The following is an 18,454-nucleotide window of genomic DNA, read 5'->3' as shown; positions in this document are numbered from 1 at the left end:
CTCTCTCTCAGATTTTTTTTTTCTCATGTATAAAATAGGAATACAAATTATCAGATTTTGACAGATTGTTATGGGGAACAAATGAAATTATCAAAGGGAATGCTATCGGGCTTCCCTGGTGGCGCAGTGGTTGAGAATCCGCCTGCCGATGCAGGAGACACGGGTTCGTGCCCTGGTCCGGGAAGATCCCACGTGCCGCGGAGCAACTAAGCCCGTGAGCCATGGCCGCCAGGCCTGCGCGTCCGGAGCCTGTGCTCCGCAACGGGAGAGGCCACAACAGTGAGAGGCCCGCGTACCGCCAAAAAAAAAAAAAAAAAAGGGAATGCTATCAGCAAAGCACTGACACACTTGCTGGCACATACAAACACTAGTTCCCTTCCCGATTCTCAAGTTGTATATAGTCAAAATCCCCTTGAAATTGCAGTAGGAAGGCAAAGCCATGCTGGAGTACAACATACTCTCTCAATAGGCTAATTCCAACTCACAACAGTTTTTCTTCCATCTTTAAAACAACTTGCCGTTTCTTCATTTTGGCACAAGATGTAAGAATTGGCACTTAAGAGCCATGTTGTTAAAAAATATATATATATATGTAAAATAAATATAAATATATATACAAATACATATATTTATGTGCTTGTGTGTTTATATGTTTAAGCACAGAACCACATTTAATGCAGTTGTAAAGGCAAACTAGGCAGATAGCAGATACACTGCTATTTCATGCTTAATGAGGACGTGGAAATGGTGGGTGAAATTGGTCCAAAAATATTTAAATCATTACTTCTTTTTCTTCTTTTTTCTGCCAAGTGTGCATAGCTGAATTTTTAAATGTTAATTAAATATAAGTATAATGTGACTCCACTGGAAACATAATTCTTCTTTTGAAGACAGAACAGATGTGGTTGAACTTTGGTAGTACTGACAGGACACCTGCCACTGACACAGGCAAGAAAGGAGGAGCCCTCACTCGGGGCTGATACGCAGACAGTTTACTTGGGTGACACTGTTTCAGTCATTAAAATACTGTGATTCTTCATTACTGACTGGCAAGTAGCTGCTGCCTGGACCCCTTAAGGTGCCCTAGTATCTTGGCCCACCCCTGTTCCTCCCCTCATCTAGCGACTAAAGGGGATACCAGCACACCCTACTGAAGCACTATATCCACCTGATTGCTATTACTTCAAACAGCACCCCACCTCCATCTCCATCTCTCTATCCACTACTAGACTTTGCTAGTCACTGGCTACCATCGTTATTCTAGCACTTTCATTTTGCATTTCTGAAGATAGCTAAGTTTACAGAGCATCTGTGTGTGTGTGTGTGTGTGTGTGTGTGTGTGTGTGTGTGTGTGTGTGTGTGTATGTTAAGAGAAAGAAGCAAACATAACAGGAGTCTTTTTTCTTAGAAAACAAGAAATTTCATAATGGGTCTTATTATTTCAGAATCCCAAATCAGATGCAGATATGATTCTGATTTATCAGGCATTTTGTTCTTCATCCTGATCAATCTGAAAATTGCTTCATCTTCTCACTGCCTGTCCACGGAGTCTCTAACCTGTCTAAAACATATCACCCTCCCTATCCCTTGAAGGAGAGAAAGCCAGTTCCTGATGATAACAAGAGCAGAACATTCTTAAACAGGAGGTACAGCATTTTAAAAATACATCTAATCGTGGATGGATCTAGAGACTGTCATACAGAGTGAAGTCAGAAAGAGAAAAACAAATATCGTATATTAACGCATGTATGTGGAACCTAGAAAAATGGTACAGATGAACCGGTTTGCAGGGCAGAAGTTGAGACACAGATGTAGAGAACAAACGTATGGACACCAAGGGGGGAAAGCTGCGGGGGGGGTGTGTGTGTGGGATGAAGTGGGCGATTGGGATTGACATGTATACACTGATGTGTACAAAATGGATGACTAATAAGAACCTGCTGTATAAAAAAATAAATAAAATTAAATTAAAAAACAAAACTAAAAAGATATACATCTAATGACATAAAAATGTCATCTGTAATACAAAATGTCAATGCTTAGAAAATCAAAATAACTTATTATGAAAGAGATTTATTTTTACCTATAAGAAATGAAAAATAATTCATTAAGTAGCTAACTAAAAGCTCAGGAGTAAGGCTAAGCTAGATAACAAAAAAGAAAAAAAAATCAAGAAAATAGTATAGCTTTTAAAATAAACAAAAGCACAATAAAAAACTTTATAGCAATTATGATTTTACTAAGTCAGAAAATAGAAAATTCCATGACTATTTTAAATGGCTTTTCTAGGAATTGGATTTTCATCAGCAGGTATGGTACTTATAATGGCAAGTTGGTCATTATGTATGTTTTTATTATTGTTCTTGTAGATATTTCTCTCTCTTTTTGGAACAATCTCTAAGAGCTAAAATTTTAAAAATATCCTAGCATGTAAGTATAACTCACCCATTATACATGACTATTTTCAGAATTTCATAAAAAGAAGATAGCACAAACACTTATTTCATGTAATTCATCATAAAACATAAAAGACATCATAAAACACAGAAAAAGAATGTCCACACCTGCATAGGTCCAGGAATGCAAGACAGAACTCTCTCTATGTTCTCGGAGGTCACATCTACATCGTTCACGGCAACAAGGACATCACCTGAAAACAGAATCACAATAAAAGACAGTTGTGTGAGTATCCAAAACTGAAAAAGATCTAGAATTGGAACATTAAAAAGCATCTATTCTGAACTTCAAAGTACAATGGAAAATGTGGTACAGACATTCAGGGACTTGTTCAAGGTTATAAAGCTCATTAGTGGCAGAACTAATCTCCCACCTCACTTGTTCTTTTTTTTTGGAAGATGTTGGGGGTAGGAGTTTATTAATTAATTAATTAATTTTTGGCTGTGTTGGGTCTTCGTTTCTGCGTGAGGGCTTTCTCTAGTTGTGGCAAGTGGGGGCCACTCTTCATCGCAGTGCGCGGACCTCTCACTATCGCGGCCTCTCTTGTTGTGGGGCACAGGCTCCAGACGCGCAGGCTCAGTAGTTGTGGCTCACGGGCCCAGTTGCTCCCCGGCATGTGGGATCTTCCCAGACCAGGGCTCGATCCCGTGTCCCCTGCATTAGCAAGCACTGCGCCACCAGGGAAGCACCCCACTCTTTCTTAAAGTATAACGCAGCCCAACATTGCACCATAACTAAATACAACCTATGAATATTTAAAGAGATGAATATTCTCATTTTTGATACAATGAGAGGATTACATAAACCCAAGGGACAAATGGAAAATTTGTAGCATAAACCAAATATTGCACTTAACAAAACTGAATCTAACCACTTAGACTCACAGTAAAAAAAATTCAGCTGAAATTTTAATTAAATCCATGTGGTATATCATAACTCAATATGCTGCGCATTCACTGTTATTACTGATATGTGCCTAAACACATCTTTGTTTCAAAAGCCCCCAACCGCAATAAAACCTATATAGCATGTTTTGGTAAAAAAATCTCCTTTTCTATGGCTTTTCTTTAAATGTGCATATTATCAAATCAGGTGGCTTTAATAAAGATCAGTGTTAAAATGGAAATTTACTTTCACAACATAAAGGTAATATCTAAACACCAGTGAGTATATTAATAGAAATACGCATACCAAGGTTATTTTTTTCTCCTCATTCCTATCATTAGGAAATTGATTAAATAATTCATACTCATGCATTCATTAATTTATCCAACAAATACTTATTGAGCACTGTTCTAGGCCCTGCAGATAGAGAATTGAACAAAACAGACAAAAACCTCTATTCACATGGAGCTTAATACTCTTTGGGGAAGACAGATAATAAATATATATTGATATATAGAGACAAAATAGTATTGGTAGACAATTCTCCATTGGTCTCTCATATTTTCGTATATCTTAAAAGCCAAGGCACTGGAAGTCTGTGTTCTGGATTATCTTTTCAAGATTGTATAGCGAACAGCTTTGGATGAGATAGTGTCTCCCTCCAGAGCAAATGTACAGTATAATAACAGTAAAAAAAAAAAAAAGTACAGTATAAGATATATTAACAATATTTTATTGTTAATAATTGTTCTCTATAAAAGATTTATGTTGCCTAAGCTTCGAGTTCCTGTCCTTTAATGCAACCCACTATGTGTGTAGGGGTCACCTGGCCCTTTTCATGATGCCCTGTGGGAATGAGGGTTGGGGAACAGGCGAAACTGCCATTACTTTAGCTACCGCTATTCCTCCCCCTCCCCCTCCCCCTTCATTCCTTGCTCTCCCGGATATCTATCATATGGGAAAGGGGTTAAGTGCAGGGTGAGCAGGAGTTTCTTAGGCCAGCCCTCTGAAAGCCTGCAATGACCTACACTAGGTTCAAATGCTCAAGAGATGCTATTCAGTTGAGAGTTCCTCAGTTTGGGGCACCAAGCCTTATACGATGGTCCACTGTTGCAGCACTTTGCTCAATCTGGTAACTTTTTTTAAAAGAATTTTGAACTTTATAGAAATATCGAATCACTATGTTGTGTAACAGGAACTAACATAGGGTGGTAGGTCAATTATACTTCCAAAATAAACACACAAACTCACAGAAAAGAAATTAGATTTGTGGTCACCAGAGGCGGGGGAGGAGAGAAGAGGGGAATTGGATGAAGGTGGTCAAAAGGAACAAACTTCCAGTTATAAGATAAATAAGTACTAGGAATGTAATGTACAACATGATCAATATAATTAACACTGTTGTCTGTTATAAGACAAAGGTGTTAAGAGAGTAAATCCTGAGTTCTCATCACAAGGAAAAAAATTTCTTTTCTATTTCTCTAATTTTGTATCTATATGAGATGATGGAGGTTCACTAAACTTACTGTGGTCATCATTTCATGATGTATGTAAGTCTAATCATTACGCTGTACGCCTTAAACTTAGTGCGGTATGTCAATTATATCTCAATCAAACTGGAAGAAAAGAGTAAGAACTTGCAAACTAAAATAAGCTTCCAACTTCAATTCAACTTGGAAAAATGAAAAAGCAACATGCTCTCCTAATTATTTTTAAATAAGAGATTAAACAAGTGTATTATATCAAATTATTTATAGCTATAGTGATTTTAAAAAGGAAGGAAAGGGACTTCCCTGGTGGCACAGTGGTTAAGACTCCACGCTCCCAATGCAGGGGGCTGGGGTTCAATCCCTGGTCAGGGAACTAGATCCCACATGCATGCTGCAACTAAGAGTTCATATGCCACAACTAAGGAGCCCACCTGCCGCAACTAAGACATGGTGCAACCAAATAAATAGATAAATAAATAAATAAACATTTTTTTTAAAAAAGAGAGGGAGGGAGAGAGAAAAAGAGAGAGAGAGATTGGGAGGGAGGGAGGGAGGGAGGGAGGGAGGTGAACACAATATAGAAGTATTGATGTATTGATAAAACAAAACCCCTTCTGGACCGTACCAACCATGAGTTCTACTGTCTATAGATTATTCTATCCTCAGGACACCTAAATAGTGAAAAGATTTAAACCTTGCTCCTTTAAACTAAAACTCCATTGGATAATGTCCCAAATGACTCTGTTTTTTTTCCCCTCCAAACCCTAATGAATACAGTTCTGTAGTTGAGTGTTGCAGGAAGTATCATCATCTAAAAGCATCATGTCCAAGAAACCTCTAAAAACAGGAGACATGTATCACTACAAAAGATATGAAAATAAATTTTAGAACAAGTGTAGTATATACACAATATTTTTAAATGTTTAGTAGAAAATTGTCTATTTCCATAAAAGAAATGTTCCATCCACTTCTCATTTTCCAGATACTTGCTTTCCTCACGTTTTTCTGAGCACCTCTGTGAGGTGACTCAGAGATGGCAGGCTTCCTGGACATCACATCACTGCAGTGGGCAGCCTGCACTCCAGGAAAGATCTTTCTCAACCAGTGCATGGGAGTCATTAGTATGCAGGGTCCCATTTCAAAGGCTGAAAGGAAATGAACTGCATGAATTGCTTTGAATTGTTAAATAAGAAATAGTTTGAGAATTACTGATGGGTAGACGTAAGAGGGAAAATGTATCAAGGTTATCAAGAGATTTCATTCAAGAATCAAATAAAATATAAAGGGGGAGATCAGTTTATCAAAATGCTTAAGTCAATCCCTTTGGGTGATTGGGCTTTTTCTTTGTTTTGTTTAATTACATTTTCTAAATGGTCTACCATAAGCATATATTATTACTACTGCAAAGAGAAAAAAATTAAAACTCACACACACTGTGGTAGGCAGAATAAATGTCCTCCAAAAATGTCCACATCCTAACCTCTGAAATCTGTGACTATGTTACTTTACATAGCTAAAGAGACTTTTCAGATGTAATTAAGTTAAGGATCTTGAGATTGGGAGATTATCCAAATGAGCCCAATGGAATCACAGGGTCTTTATAGGAAGGAGGCAGGAAAACCACAGAATCAGAGAAAGAGAGACATGAAGACGCTACTCTGCTGGCTTTGAAGATGAAGGGACCCCAAGGCAAGGAACGCAGGTGGCCTCCAGCAGCTGGCCAAGGAAAGGGCTTCTCCCCTGCAGCCTCCAGAAGGAATGCAGCTTTGTGGATACATTGATTTTAGTGCAGGAAGACGCATTTTAGACTTCTGACCTCCAGAACCGCAAGACGATAAATTTGTGCTGCTTTAAATCACTAAGTTTGTGGTACTTTGTCACAGCAGCAATAGAAAATTAATATACCCACTTAACAGAACAAAGCAACTTTGGCTAAGCACCAAGTGAGATTCAGGGACCATGAATGCTAAAGAATAGAAGGATATACAAGGTACACTTGGCAGTCATTGGAAAAAGAATAAATCAGTCCTGTTAGAAGCTGGTATTTACATACAAGAGGACTGGGAAATAGGTATGAGACAGTGGGGTGGGATCATATTGTGTAGTTAAATTGATCATTTAGGGACTTCCCTGGTGGCGCAGTGGTTAAGAATCTGCCTGCCAACGCAGGGGACACAGGTTCGAGCCCTGGTCCAGGAATATTCCACATGCCACAGAGCAACTAAGTCCGTGTGCCACAACTGCTGAGCCTGCGCTCTAGAGCCCGCGAGCCACAACTACTGAAGCCTGCATGCCACAACTACTGAAGCCCGTGCGCCTAGAGCCTGTGCTACGCAACAAGAGAAGCCACCGCAATGAAAAGCCCGCGTGCTGCAACGAAGAGTAGGCCCCACTGGCGGCAACTAGAGAAAGTCCGCGCACAGCAACGAAGAACCAACACAGCCAAAATTAAATAGATAAATTTACATAAATAAATAAATAGATCGTTTAAATTAAGCTGAATTTGACTTCAGAGGGGAAAGCATCTGGTTTCTGAAACACAGTTACATACTGCCATTTTATACATTCAAGTTAATGCATTTATTGACAAATTCTTAATTTTTGAGAGAATAAAAATTATTGTATTTTTTTAACGTCAATATCAATCCCTCAACTATAACATGTAAGCACTAAACCAGAGAAAATTAAGGTCCCTCCTAATGCCACGTGCCGCAGAGCGGCTGGGCCCATGAGCCATGGCCGCTGGGCCTGCGCATCCGGAGCCAGTGCTCCGCAACGGGAGAGGCCACAACAGTAAGAGGCCCGCGTACCGAAAAAAAAAAAAAAAAAAAAAATAGGGCTTCCCTGGTGGCGCAGTGGTTGGGAGTCTACCTGCCGATGCAGGGGACACCAGTTCGTGCTCCGGTCCAGGAAGATCCCACATGCCGCGGAGCTCCTAGGCCTGTGAGCCATGGCCGCTGAGCCTGCATGTCTGGAGCCTGTGCTCCGCAACGGGAGAGGCTACGACAATGAGAGGCCCGGGTACCACAAAATAAATAAATAAATAAATAAAAATAAAATAAAATAAGGTCCCTCCCAACCTACCATTTTAGAATTCCTTGAATAAGGGTAGCTCATCTACTGTAACTACCATTCAGAATATTAAGTAAAACATCACATTCTCTGAAGATGATGGATACGAAACTAGTGCCAGGTTTTTATTTCTCATTAAAATAGAAAATAATATTGCAGAAATGTAAAAACTATTGATAACTATAAATTATTGATGGCACTATAGCCATGATTGTTTCTGCAAATTATTTTTAGTCTTTACCTTTTTTCACACAAATGAGGCATCAAGCACTTTTTTCCTTTCAAACTTCTCAAGTAATAAGAATTTTTATGCTGGTATACAGTTTTTAGAATTACAATTTTAATAGTCAAATAACATACAAATTTATTAAATTATAATTTAAATAACCAGACCCTTGGTTTGACATTTTCATGCTTTTTATTATTATTAAAAAATGCTTGAATAAATGTTTTCATGCACATACTTTTCCTGTTTTTACATCTAGGGTCAGCAAACTTTTTCTGTAAACGGTCAGATCAGTAAACATTTTAGGCTCTGCAGGCCACATGGCCTTTGTCACAACTCCTCAACTCTGACATTGTAGCTTGAAAGCAGCAATAAATGAATGTGGCTGTGTTCCAATAACATTTTATTTATGAACACTGATATCTGAATTTCATATAATTCTCATATGTCATAAAATATCACTCTTGATTTTTTTTTTTTTTAAAAACCATTGAGGGCTTCCCTGGTGGCGCAACGGTTCAGAGTCCACCTGCCGATGCAGGGGACGCGGGTTCGTGCCCCGGTCCGGGAGGATCCCACATGCCGCGGAGCGGCTGGGCCCGTGAGCCATGGCCGCTGAGCCTGCACGTCCGGAGTCTGTGCTCCGCAGCGGGAGAGGCCACAACAGTGAGAGGCCCGCGTACCACAAAAAAAAAAAAAAAACCATTGAAAACGGTTAAAACCATCCTTGGTTTGCTGACTGTACAAAAATGGGTGGTGGGCCTGATTTGATCTGCTGGCTGCAGTTTGCAGATATGTTTTAGATTACTTCTTTAGGACAAATGTCTCAGAATGAATTAACTGGGTTCAACAGTACATTGTGGTAGTTTAACACTTATTTCCCAATTACATTTTGAAAGGATTAAATCATTTCTTTTTGTTTTTGTTTCAAAAAGAAATCTTTTGGCACTTTCCCCACCCATTTAAGTGAGCAACCTGGCAAGTGAAAGAGCTCTGCGAATGGAATTCACAACCCGTAGGTCTCAGCTTTATCGCTGACTGGCTGTCTGCTCTCGGGTAAGTCATGTAATTCCTTTGGTGCTCATCCGTAGGGGGAAGTAACAACCAGACGCTCTCAACAAAGGCCTAAAAACTCTAAAATTCTGTCTTTCCAGTGAACACACTGCTTCAGTGTCTTTCCTTTACTAGTGGTTCAAGTACCATGGGGAAAAAAATGACGTGCGAGAGGAGAGACAAACAAGTAGAGTTATTTTCATTAAGAATATCAAAGGCCTTCCCTGCTGGTGCAGTGGTTAAGAATCCGCCTGCTGATGCAGGGGACACGGGTTCGAGCCCTGGTCCGGGAAGATCCCACATGCCGTGGAGCAACTAAGGCCGTGCGCCATAACTACTGAGCCTGCGCTCTAGAGCCTGCGAGCCGTAACTGCTGAGCCTGCGTGCCACAAGTACTGAAGCCTGCACGCCTAGAGCCCATGCTCCGCAATGAGAAGCCACGGCGATGACAAGACTGCACACGGCAATGAAGAGTAGCCCCCACTCAATGGGGCTCGCAACTAGAGAAAGCCTGCATGCAGCCAAAAATAAAAATTTTTAAAAAAAGAAGATCAAAATGTTACACCTATTACAGAAGAAAATAAAAATGTATACTGGGCTTCCCTGGTGGCGCAGTGGTTGAGAGTCCGCCTGCCGATGCAGGGGACACGGGTTCGTGCCCGGGTCCGGGAGGATCCCGCATGCCGCGAGGCGGCTGGGCCCGTGAGCCACGGCCGCTGAGCCTGTGCCTCCGGAGCCTGTGCTCCGCAACGGGAGAGGCCATGGCAGTGAGAGGCCCGCGTACCGCAAAAAAAAAAAAAAAAAAAAAAAATGTACATCAAGTAATGGTCTGTAAAATATTAGAGAATAAAACCATATGTTATGTGTAAAAACCAAATCTGTCTTTTCAAAAGAGCACTTCAGATATTTTAATTGGAAATAAGCAAAATGTCCATCAACAGTGGAATGGAAAAATAAATAGTATGTATTCATACAACGGAATACTACATAGTGAGAACATGGATATTTCTCATAGATTATAAACTAAAGAAATATAATACAAACAAGAGAATACACACCATATACTTTCATATACATGAAGCTCAAGAAGAGGCAGAATCAACTCTCTTGATAGAAAAGTTCTGACTTTTAAACGATTACCTTTGGGAGGGGGTACTGACTAGGAGGATGTACCGTGGAGCCTTCTGGGTACCAAAAACATTCTATATCTTGACCTGGGTGGTAGTTACACAGGGACATACATATGTTAAAATATACTGAGTATACATTTAAGATTTGTGCATATTATGGGTCATACCTCAATTAAAATGATTTTTAAAAGTAAATCCAAAAATACTTCCAACATTTTTTAAAATTTCAAAGAGAAACTTAGCACAAGTATTATACAAAACAAATCTATTTAGTGGTCACAGGTGAGAACATTAGAAGTTGACACAAACAGAGCTTGAGATAAAAACTTTGTTTACTCTTCATCAGAAAAAGTTTCCAGGGGTATGTGTGTCTAGAATATTAACGTGGGGGCTTCCCTGGTGGTCTGGTGGGTACAACTCCATGCTCCCAATGCAGGGGGCGGTCTGAAATCGATCCCTGGTTGGGGAACTAGATGTCACGTGCATGCCGCAACTAAGAGTTCTCATGCCACAACTAAGACCCAGCGCAGCCAAAATAAATAAATAATTAATTTTTAAAAAAAGATTACCAATGTGTAATTTCTCTAACCCTATCCTTCCCAATCCTTAAAAAAAAAATCTAGTTTAAAATGACCAAAAAATGGGTGATCTTGAGGACAAAAATAAATCACTGAGATGATATGCGGTTTCTATGATGTAGATAAAAGGGGAACTTCTATTTGTTCTGGACTGAGTCAGTGGCTGGCTACAGGTAGTCTAGGAGCTATCAACTGTCAAACTTTAACAGAAAAGCAAAAATAGAAATGTAAAAAGTAAACATGCAAGCCCTTGGCAGCAGGAACAGCAAAAATGGCACCAAAAAAGGTAGCAAGACCCCCAAGAATCCAGCAAAGAAGAATGAGAAAAGAACAGAGGTCTGCTGTCATAAAAGAAAGAAGAGTCACCCGTCTCACTGTGCTGGTCAAGGGACTTTAGTCAACAGTGGGTCACCGTCCAGCCAGACAACAGAAGTCACCCCGAGCAAACAGCATTGACCAGGACAAAGCGTTCATGATCTTCCTGCCTGTGGGGTGACTGCAGTGTGAAATGTCACTATGAAAGAAGCAAGTGAGAAACTACCACCACAGAAGCACCTTGTGCGATTAGCAAACCCACCATGACATTAAAATCGTCCATTCTTGCAAACGGGTATGAACACATACCCAACTTGGAATAGGATTTCTGATCTTTTTTTTTTTTTTTTTTTTTTTTTTTTTTTTTTTTTTTTTTTTTTGCGGTATGCGGGCCTCTCACTATTGTGGCCTCTCCTGTTGCGGAGCGCAGGCTCAGTTGCCATGGCTCACGGGCCCAGCCGCTGCACGGCATGTGGGATCTTCCCGGACCGGGGCACGAACCCATGTCCCCTGCATTGGCAGGCGGATTCTCAACCACTGCGCCACCAGGGAAGCCCAGGATTTCTGATCTTGATAAATAAGAGCATCTGCTCAATGAAGTATTCAAGGACGAAGTCTCTTTCCTAACAGCGATTTATATCTCTGCTCTAAGGAGCATACGGTAATATTCATTATTTATAAGCTTAACACCTGTGACTGCTCGGAAAATTTTTTAAAAATTAATGCTGAAAAAAAATCATCCATTCTTTAGTCCCAAAATTATATAATTAAAAAAATATAGAACCTAATCATAACATTAAAAACTTAGAAAAGTAGAGATAACAATTACCCATAATGCCCCCACCCTAATCCAACACTATTAGCATTTTGCTGTATTGATATTAACGTCTAATTGTTTTCCCTGCATGTATTCTTTTTACATGGCTTATTCATTCATTCAGTAAATGTTTTTGAGGGCTTATTATGAACCAACCATCTTGCTATGCATCAAAGATGAAATAATCATTTTATGCCGACAACTTTCCTTTTCTACTTATTAGTAAATCATTATCTTTTCTATTACAAAATTGAACTCATGAGCCTCATTTTTCTCACTTTTTATTGCTATTTAATACACATGCAGGAAAGTGCATAAATTGTAGTACAATACAATGAATTATCACAAAGTGAACGCATCTGTGTTACCTCACTCAGGTTAAAAGGCAGACTACTAGCATCTTGTGTATCTTTAAATTATTGTAACGATAAACAGTACGGCCACCCTGGTAGTTTTCCTCTCTCTGGTTCATTCGCTTTCCTTCCATACTGATGGCGCAAAGATCACGGCCAGAGGTAACTGCCACCCCTAGAAGGTTCAGCAGACTGGAGTGAGTATCAGGGGAAAGGAAATAGGGAATAGGAGGCTCCTTGGTCATAACGACCACTCTGTTACGTTTCAAGAGAAAAGGGTAGGAAGAATGTTAGAGATCTGTCTATAACTCGGTCCAAATAGGCATTCCAAGCAGAAGCCCCAGGTGAGTATAAAGAGGATGTGTAGCTGAGGTTCCCCAGCGTGTGGGATCAGACATTTATGGTGGTGTGCAACAACAAGGCAGGATTTCATAAGCAGGAATTCTGGTCTCCTTTGACAGAACTAAAAGAACAAACCTTAGAGATACTCTGGTCCAATTCTGTAACTTGACAAAAAAGGTAGGTGAGGACCTGAGAGAATGTAAGTATGCATTAGCTCCTGTTCCAGTTACCTATTACTGCATAAGCGATCACCCAAAAAACTCAGTAGCTTCAAATGACAACCGTCCTTTGTAACTGTGTGTGGAGATGGATGTTAACTAGACTTCCTGCAGTGATCATTTCGGAGGATAAACACATATAAAATCATTATGTTGTATACCTGAAACTAATGTAATGTAATACGTCAATTATGTCTCAATTAAAAAAACAACAACAACAACGAAAGAAACAACCACCACCATTTATTGTCTCTCCCGGTTCTGGGGCTGATGGGGCTCAGCTGAGGTTATCACTCAGGGTTCCTTATGTAGCTGCAGCCAGATGGCTGGGGCAGGGGTTACCCGGATGGCTTCTTCACTCACATCTGATGGCTGTTCCTGAGCGTGGCTGGGGCCTCAGCTGGGGCTACCAGCCAGAATGCTACGTAGGACTCAGGGCCCCTTCATGTGGCCTGGCCTTCCTCACAGAATAGGGACAGGTGGAAGGTGCATCCCCTTTTATGAGCCCACTCCTTACGTCTGTGTGCACGGTACCAATTAAGCTGTGGTCACAGACCCACCCAGATTCAAGGCCAGGGCAGTGGGGCACAGAGACACACACACATACCATAACTCTCCATGGGTGGAGTATCAGCATCACACTGTAAGAAGAGAATGTGCAGATCTTGTTGCAACCATGTGGAATACACGCTTTGCACAGATGCCCTTCCTACAGGGCTCCTCCCTGCAAACCCTTATCATGGCTCTTATCACACTGTGGGAAACTGTCTGCTTATTTCTGACCCTACGTGAGCTCCACTGCAGCATGAGCTCCTTAGGAGGAGTAACTGGATCATTAGAGTAATCTTCGTGTTCCTGGCATTTAGCAGGTGCTCAAAAAATTATCTAATGAATCAATGAACAAACAAAAAATTTGGACTTAAAGAAATATTTTGAAATGTTTCTAAAGAATCTATAAAAGTTCCTTTATCAAAATCTCTCAGGCTGGGTCAACTTAAGACCATCAGCTTGGAGAACTGTTACTACATGTAAGTTTTGTTAACAACATATTCTCATCTTTAACTAATCTATCTTTAGGTAAATAGTCTATCTCTAGGTACCTATCTCTGGGTAAATAACCTATCTCTGGGTAACTAATCTATCTGTGGGTAACTAGTCTATCTCTAGGTAACTAGTCTATCTCTAGGTAACTAGTCTATCTCTGGGTAACTAGTCTATTTCTGGGTAATCTATCTCTGGGTAACGAATCTATCTCTGGGTAACTAACCTATCTCTGGGTAACTAACCTATCTCTGGGTAATGAATCTATCTCTGGGTAACGAATCTATCTCTGGGTAACTAACCTATCTCTGGGTAACTAATCTATCTCTAGGTAACTAATCTATCTTTGCTACTAACTCAAACATACCCAACAGCTTAAAATGTATCAGCAACACAAAATGCTCATCTTAACATATATTCAGAATAACTTGTGGGTTTCTTATTCTCCCCTCAAAATTGGTGGGATATTTTATGACAAGCGCCCTTAAAAGGAAATTTACGTATAACACCAATGTTGCTACATATGCCATAGGAAACAGTTTAAAACCACTCCAAGAACTCGGGGCACTTAAGTGCAAACATACAATTTTAAAGTATTTTTATTCATAAATTATATATTTTTGTATCATGTTATTGGATAGAGGTCATTCAAACCTAAATTATCACAGTACAGTCAACTTTTCTTTTTCTTGTCAGCAAAGAAAACCAAGATGAAATAAAATTATACAAAAACTTGAAAATTAGTTAAGCTGTTCCCTGGTCTAACAAGGCACACATGTGTATTCAATGCACTAAAGTGCTTGTATTAAGAATGCTGTACGTTGCAGTACAGAATCCTTCCAATTTCACTACTGTCCCAAATATCGTCAGGCAGTCCTTAACTGGTTGAGACTCTGGCTATAATTCTGATAATTTTGATCACTTTCCTCACAAAGTATCATCAACCATTAACCCTGCAAACAAGGACCGATGTTCACCAGCAGGACTTACCGATTAATATCTGACCACTCTTCATAGCAGATCCTCCTGGCAGCAGGCCATGGACCACAAGCTTCTCTCCACCGCCCTGTTTCCCATTTCTTCTCCAGCTCCACTTGGTCTGATGGATAATCCCAATCAGTACTTCCAGAAGCTTGAGTTGCTCTTTGGCTTTGGTGACAGTTAGCTTTTTGGGGTTCACGTAAACGTTCACGTCTTTGTACCGCTGTTGGACCACAACTCCTGTTTTCTGATTGGACTGATGCTTTAGAATGGAGACTGGCCCACTGGCATTGCTATTTTTTTTATTATAGCGCTTAGGTAAAAGTTTTTTACTTTTTAAAATCTTGGTAAACCGCTTGAGTTTGGGTTCATACTTTTTTCCTTCTTTGTAATCATCCTCTTCAATAATAATCTCATTTTCGCTGAACCTGACATGGTTCACAGTAGGTGTCTCAGTAGGTGTCTCAGGAAGGAGGCTTTCTTCTTCATCCTCACTCAACTCCAAATAAAACAGCTCTCCATTCTTCTGCACACTGTCCAGCCATTCAGGCTCCAGGTCGCTGTGAAAAAGAGAAAAGATAATCTAAATCGCAGCCAAACATGGGAAAAATAGTTATGCCTTTCCGGCAGGCGGGTGAGGGTAGGGGTTGGGGTGCGGGGAGACGGGAGGGGTGAAAGTTCTTTGATTATTTCAGAGTCTCCTCACTGATTCTAATTTATTGTGAGCATCAACATTATTTCCTGTAGAATGCTTTTTGGAGAGCCTTAAAGAACCGGGGCTGGAGGAGACGGAATCAAAATGGCATAGTGATAGAAAATAAAACAAATTAAAAAAGAGATGGCCCTCTTCTAGAATCTAAGGTTCTATTTTGTTTTTTAAATTTAATTCGGTCCCTGTGTGGTTACTGTTCACTTTAGACAATTTCACTGGACAATGGTTTACATTAGTAGTTGATTATACAATTATATCCACAGATGGGAGACATTCAGAAATTGCACATAAAAACATCCTATTTGCAAAGAAATTATTCAGCATGGCTGACACGTTAAAACAAAAGTGAAAGCCTACCAGTATTAAAAGACTTTGTTTATAGAATAAGTTTTCAAAAAAGGAACATTCACCCACCACGAACTAAAATCTTTGCTGAAAACAACTAGTTTGTAATCACAGTTAATAATAATCACTTCTGTAGCCTATAATTTCATAAAATTTCTTTTAACAAATAATTGTAATAAGAAAAGTAAACCACACATTACACGATTCATCATGTGATTATAAAAAAACCTTTTAACTGGGAAGTAGGCCATTGAAAAAAACAAAATTATTATTATTAAAATGATTCAAAGAGCATTAAAAAACAAAAATACCCATCTTAGGGTAACAGACCTAGCCACAAACTCTACCCTGTTCAATGTTACGAACAGTTTACCTTTCAAACTGCTCTTCTTTAAAGCAAAACTGGTTACAGTGGAAGAACTAACATGTGGAGAGACTTTTCAGAAACATGAGCTGTAATATCCTGGCACGATATAATTTCTGTTCTAATCATTCAATCAGTTAGAAGACATCTGTTTTCTGCAGTGTTTATTAGCAATCCTGGTTCTTTTAACTTAAAAGTCAAGTGTCTCTTTCTAAATACTGTGAACATTCATCCAAAAAATGCACTATTCTATTAATCAGAAACTAACCACTACACTGGTCTGTAGTTGGTAATTAACATAGAATTTTTAACTATATATGAATGGTTAAAAAAAAAAAAGCATAACTATCCCCAGATATCAAAACTAACATTTCTTTGGCACTTGCTGGTTCCCAGTGTGTGGCATCATTGTAGGCACTTAGCACTACTTACTGTGGATTATTCACCATATCAGTTGTTTTGACTATATCTGTCTTTAACTGCAGAAACCAGTATTTAATATCTCTGTAGTTTTACTCTGATGAGTCTAAATAACTGTGTCCCCACCATAAAAAATTTAGATAACAATGTACCATAATTTAAAATGGCACAGGGACTTCCCTGGTGGTCCAGTGGTTAAGAATCCATCATGTAATGCAGGGGAGGCTGGTTCGATCCCTGGTCGGGGAACTAAGATCCCACATGCCACAGGGCAACTAAGCCCGCACGCCACAACTAGAGAGACCGTGTATCACAACTACAGAGCCCACGTGCTACAACTAGAGAGAAGCCCACGTAGTGCGAGGAAGAGCCCGCGCATTGCAACAAAAAAATCCCGCCTGCCACAACTAAGACCTGACGCAGCCAAAAGAGAAATTAATTAATTAAAAAATAAAATAAAATGGCGCAATGAAAATACCATAATTATACACAATTACTTGTGAAGATATATATTAATTAGAAAATGAATGAAATGTACTTGCTTTACAATCTCACCCTTTTAATCTGGTCTGTCGTTTGTATGAGAGATACGTGACCCCAAAGAAACATTTTTCCCCTCTCTGCTAAACGTGGAGATGGTTCACCTAATTCTCCAAAATTTGGAATTTATACTTTTTCTGGGGGCGGGGGCAGTGCGGTGTGGCACGCAGGATCTTAGTTCCCCACCGGGGATCAAACCCGGGCCCCCTGCAGTGGAAGTGCAGAGTCTCAACCACTGGACCACCGGGGAAGTCACTTATTCTCTAAAATATGAATGCGAAACCACTTTTTGGTTATGATTTAAAGATCCCTGCAGGTGGAGGTGCCACAGGGGGTGGCACTCCGTTGTGGAACAAATACACGGTGCCAGGCATGGTGGACGGTACTGGAATTACAAAGATGAAAACCTCAGTTCCTTCCCTTGTCTAGTGAGGAAGAGAAACTGAGAAGGAATTCATGACAATGCACATGGTAGGTGCAAAAGAGAGGTCATCCAGCTTAGCCTGGGGTTGAGGATGAGGTCAAGGGAGACTTTCTGGTAGAGGAGACCCCAGAGGTGAGTTTTAAAGCAATAAGTATCTAGGGAGGAGGGCTTGGGGCGCTGAAGCGGAAGACAAGTAGAGAATCCCAAGCAGAAGTACCAGCACAAGCAAAGGCCTTGAGGGGTAGTCCCCATGGCCTAGGTGGATCACTAAAGCTAATCTGCAGTTGCCAGAGTGGAGGTAGTGAGGTGGGGAATGACAGGAGAAGTCTAATTTTGCAAGTTGTAATTTTGCAAGTCTTCTTGGACCCTGGCAAAGGGTTTGGGTTTTGTTGTGTAGGTAAGAGAGCATCAATGAAGAGTTTTAGGTAGAGGGGTTTACATGTTAGAAATCCCTGAATAGATCTACTTTGACAGGACAATAGAAGAAGGAATTGAGGTGAACAAGATTCAAGATAAGAGGCCAGGGGCTTCCCTGGTGGCGCAGTGGTTGAGAATCCGCCTGCCAATTCAGGGGACACGGGTTCGAGCCATGGTCAGGGAAGGTCCCACACGTCGCGCAGCAACTAAGCCCGTGTGCCACAACTACTGAAGCCCGCGTGCCTAGAGCCCATGCTTCACAACAAGAGAAGCC

The 18,454-nt window shown here is 40.2% G+C and overlaps 1 protein-coding gene across 3 annotated transcripts in view; it reads right to left on the bottom strand.

Moving 5' to 3' along the window:
• Nucleotides 1-18,454, bottom strand: part of INTU (inturned planar cell polarity protein) — an 83,410-nt gene that overhangs the window by 45,727 nt on the left and 19,229 nt on the right. For 2 of the 3 annotated variants that reach the window (XM_067036638.1, XM_059066344.2), the window contains exons 2-3: nucleotides 14,968-15,518; nucleotides 2,565-2,650 (exon numbers count right to left, since the gene is read on the bottom strand). In XM_067036638.1, coding sequence (XP_066892739.1) covers nucleotides 2,565-2,650; nucleotides 14,968-15,518 — 637 coding nt within the window. Of the gene's footprint in view, nucleotides 1-2,564; nucleotides 2,651-14,967; nucleotides 15,521-18,454 lie in introns of all 3 variants that reach the window. The other variant, XM_067036639.1, reaches the window with a different exon arrangement.

Source organism: Kogia breviceps, chromosome 6, assembly GCF_026419965.1.
Source record: "Kogia breviceps isolate mKogBre1 chromosome 6, mKogBre1 haplotype 1, whole genome shotgun sequence".
NCBI lineage: Eukaryota > Metazoa > Chordata > Mammalia > Artiodactyla > Physeteridae > Kogia > Kogia breviceps.
This window is presented reverse-complemented; position numbering and strand designations above follow the sequence as displayed.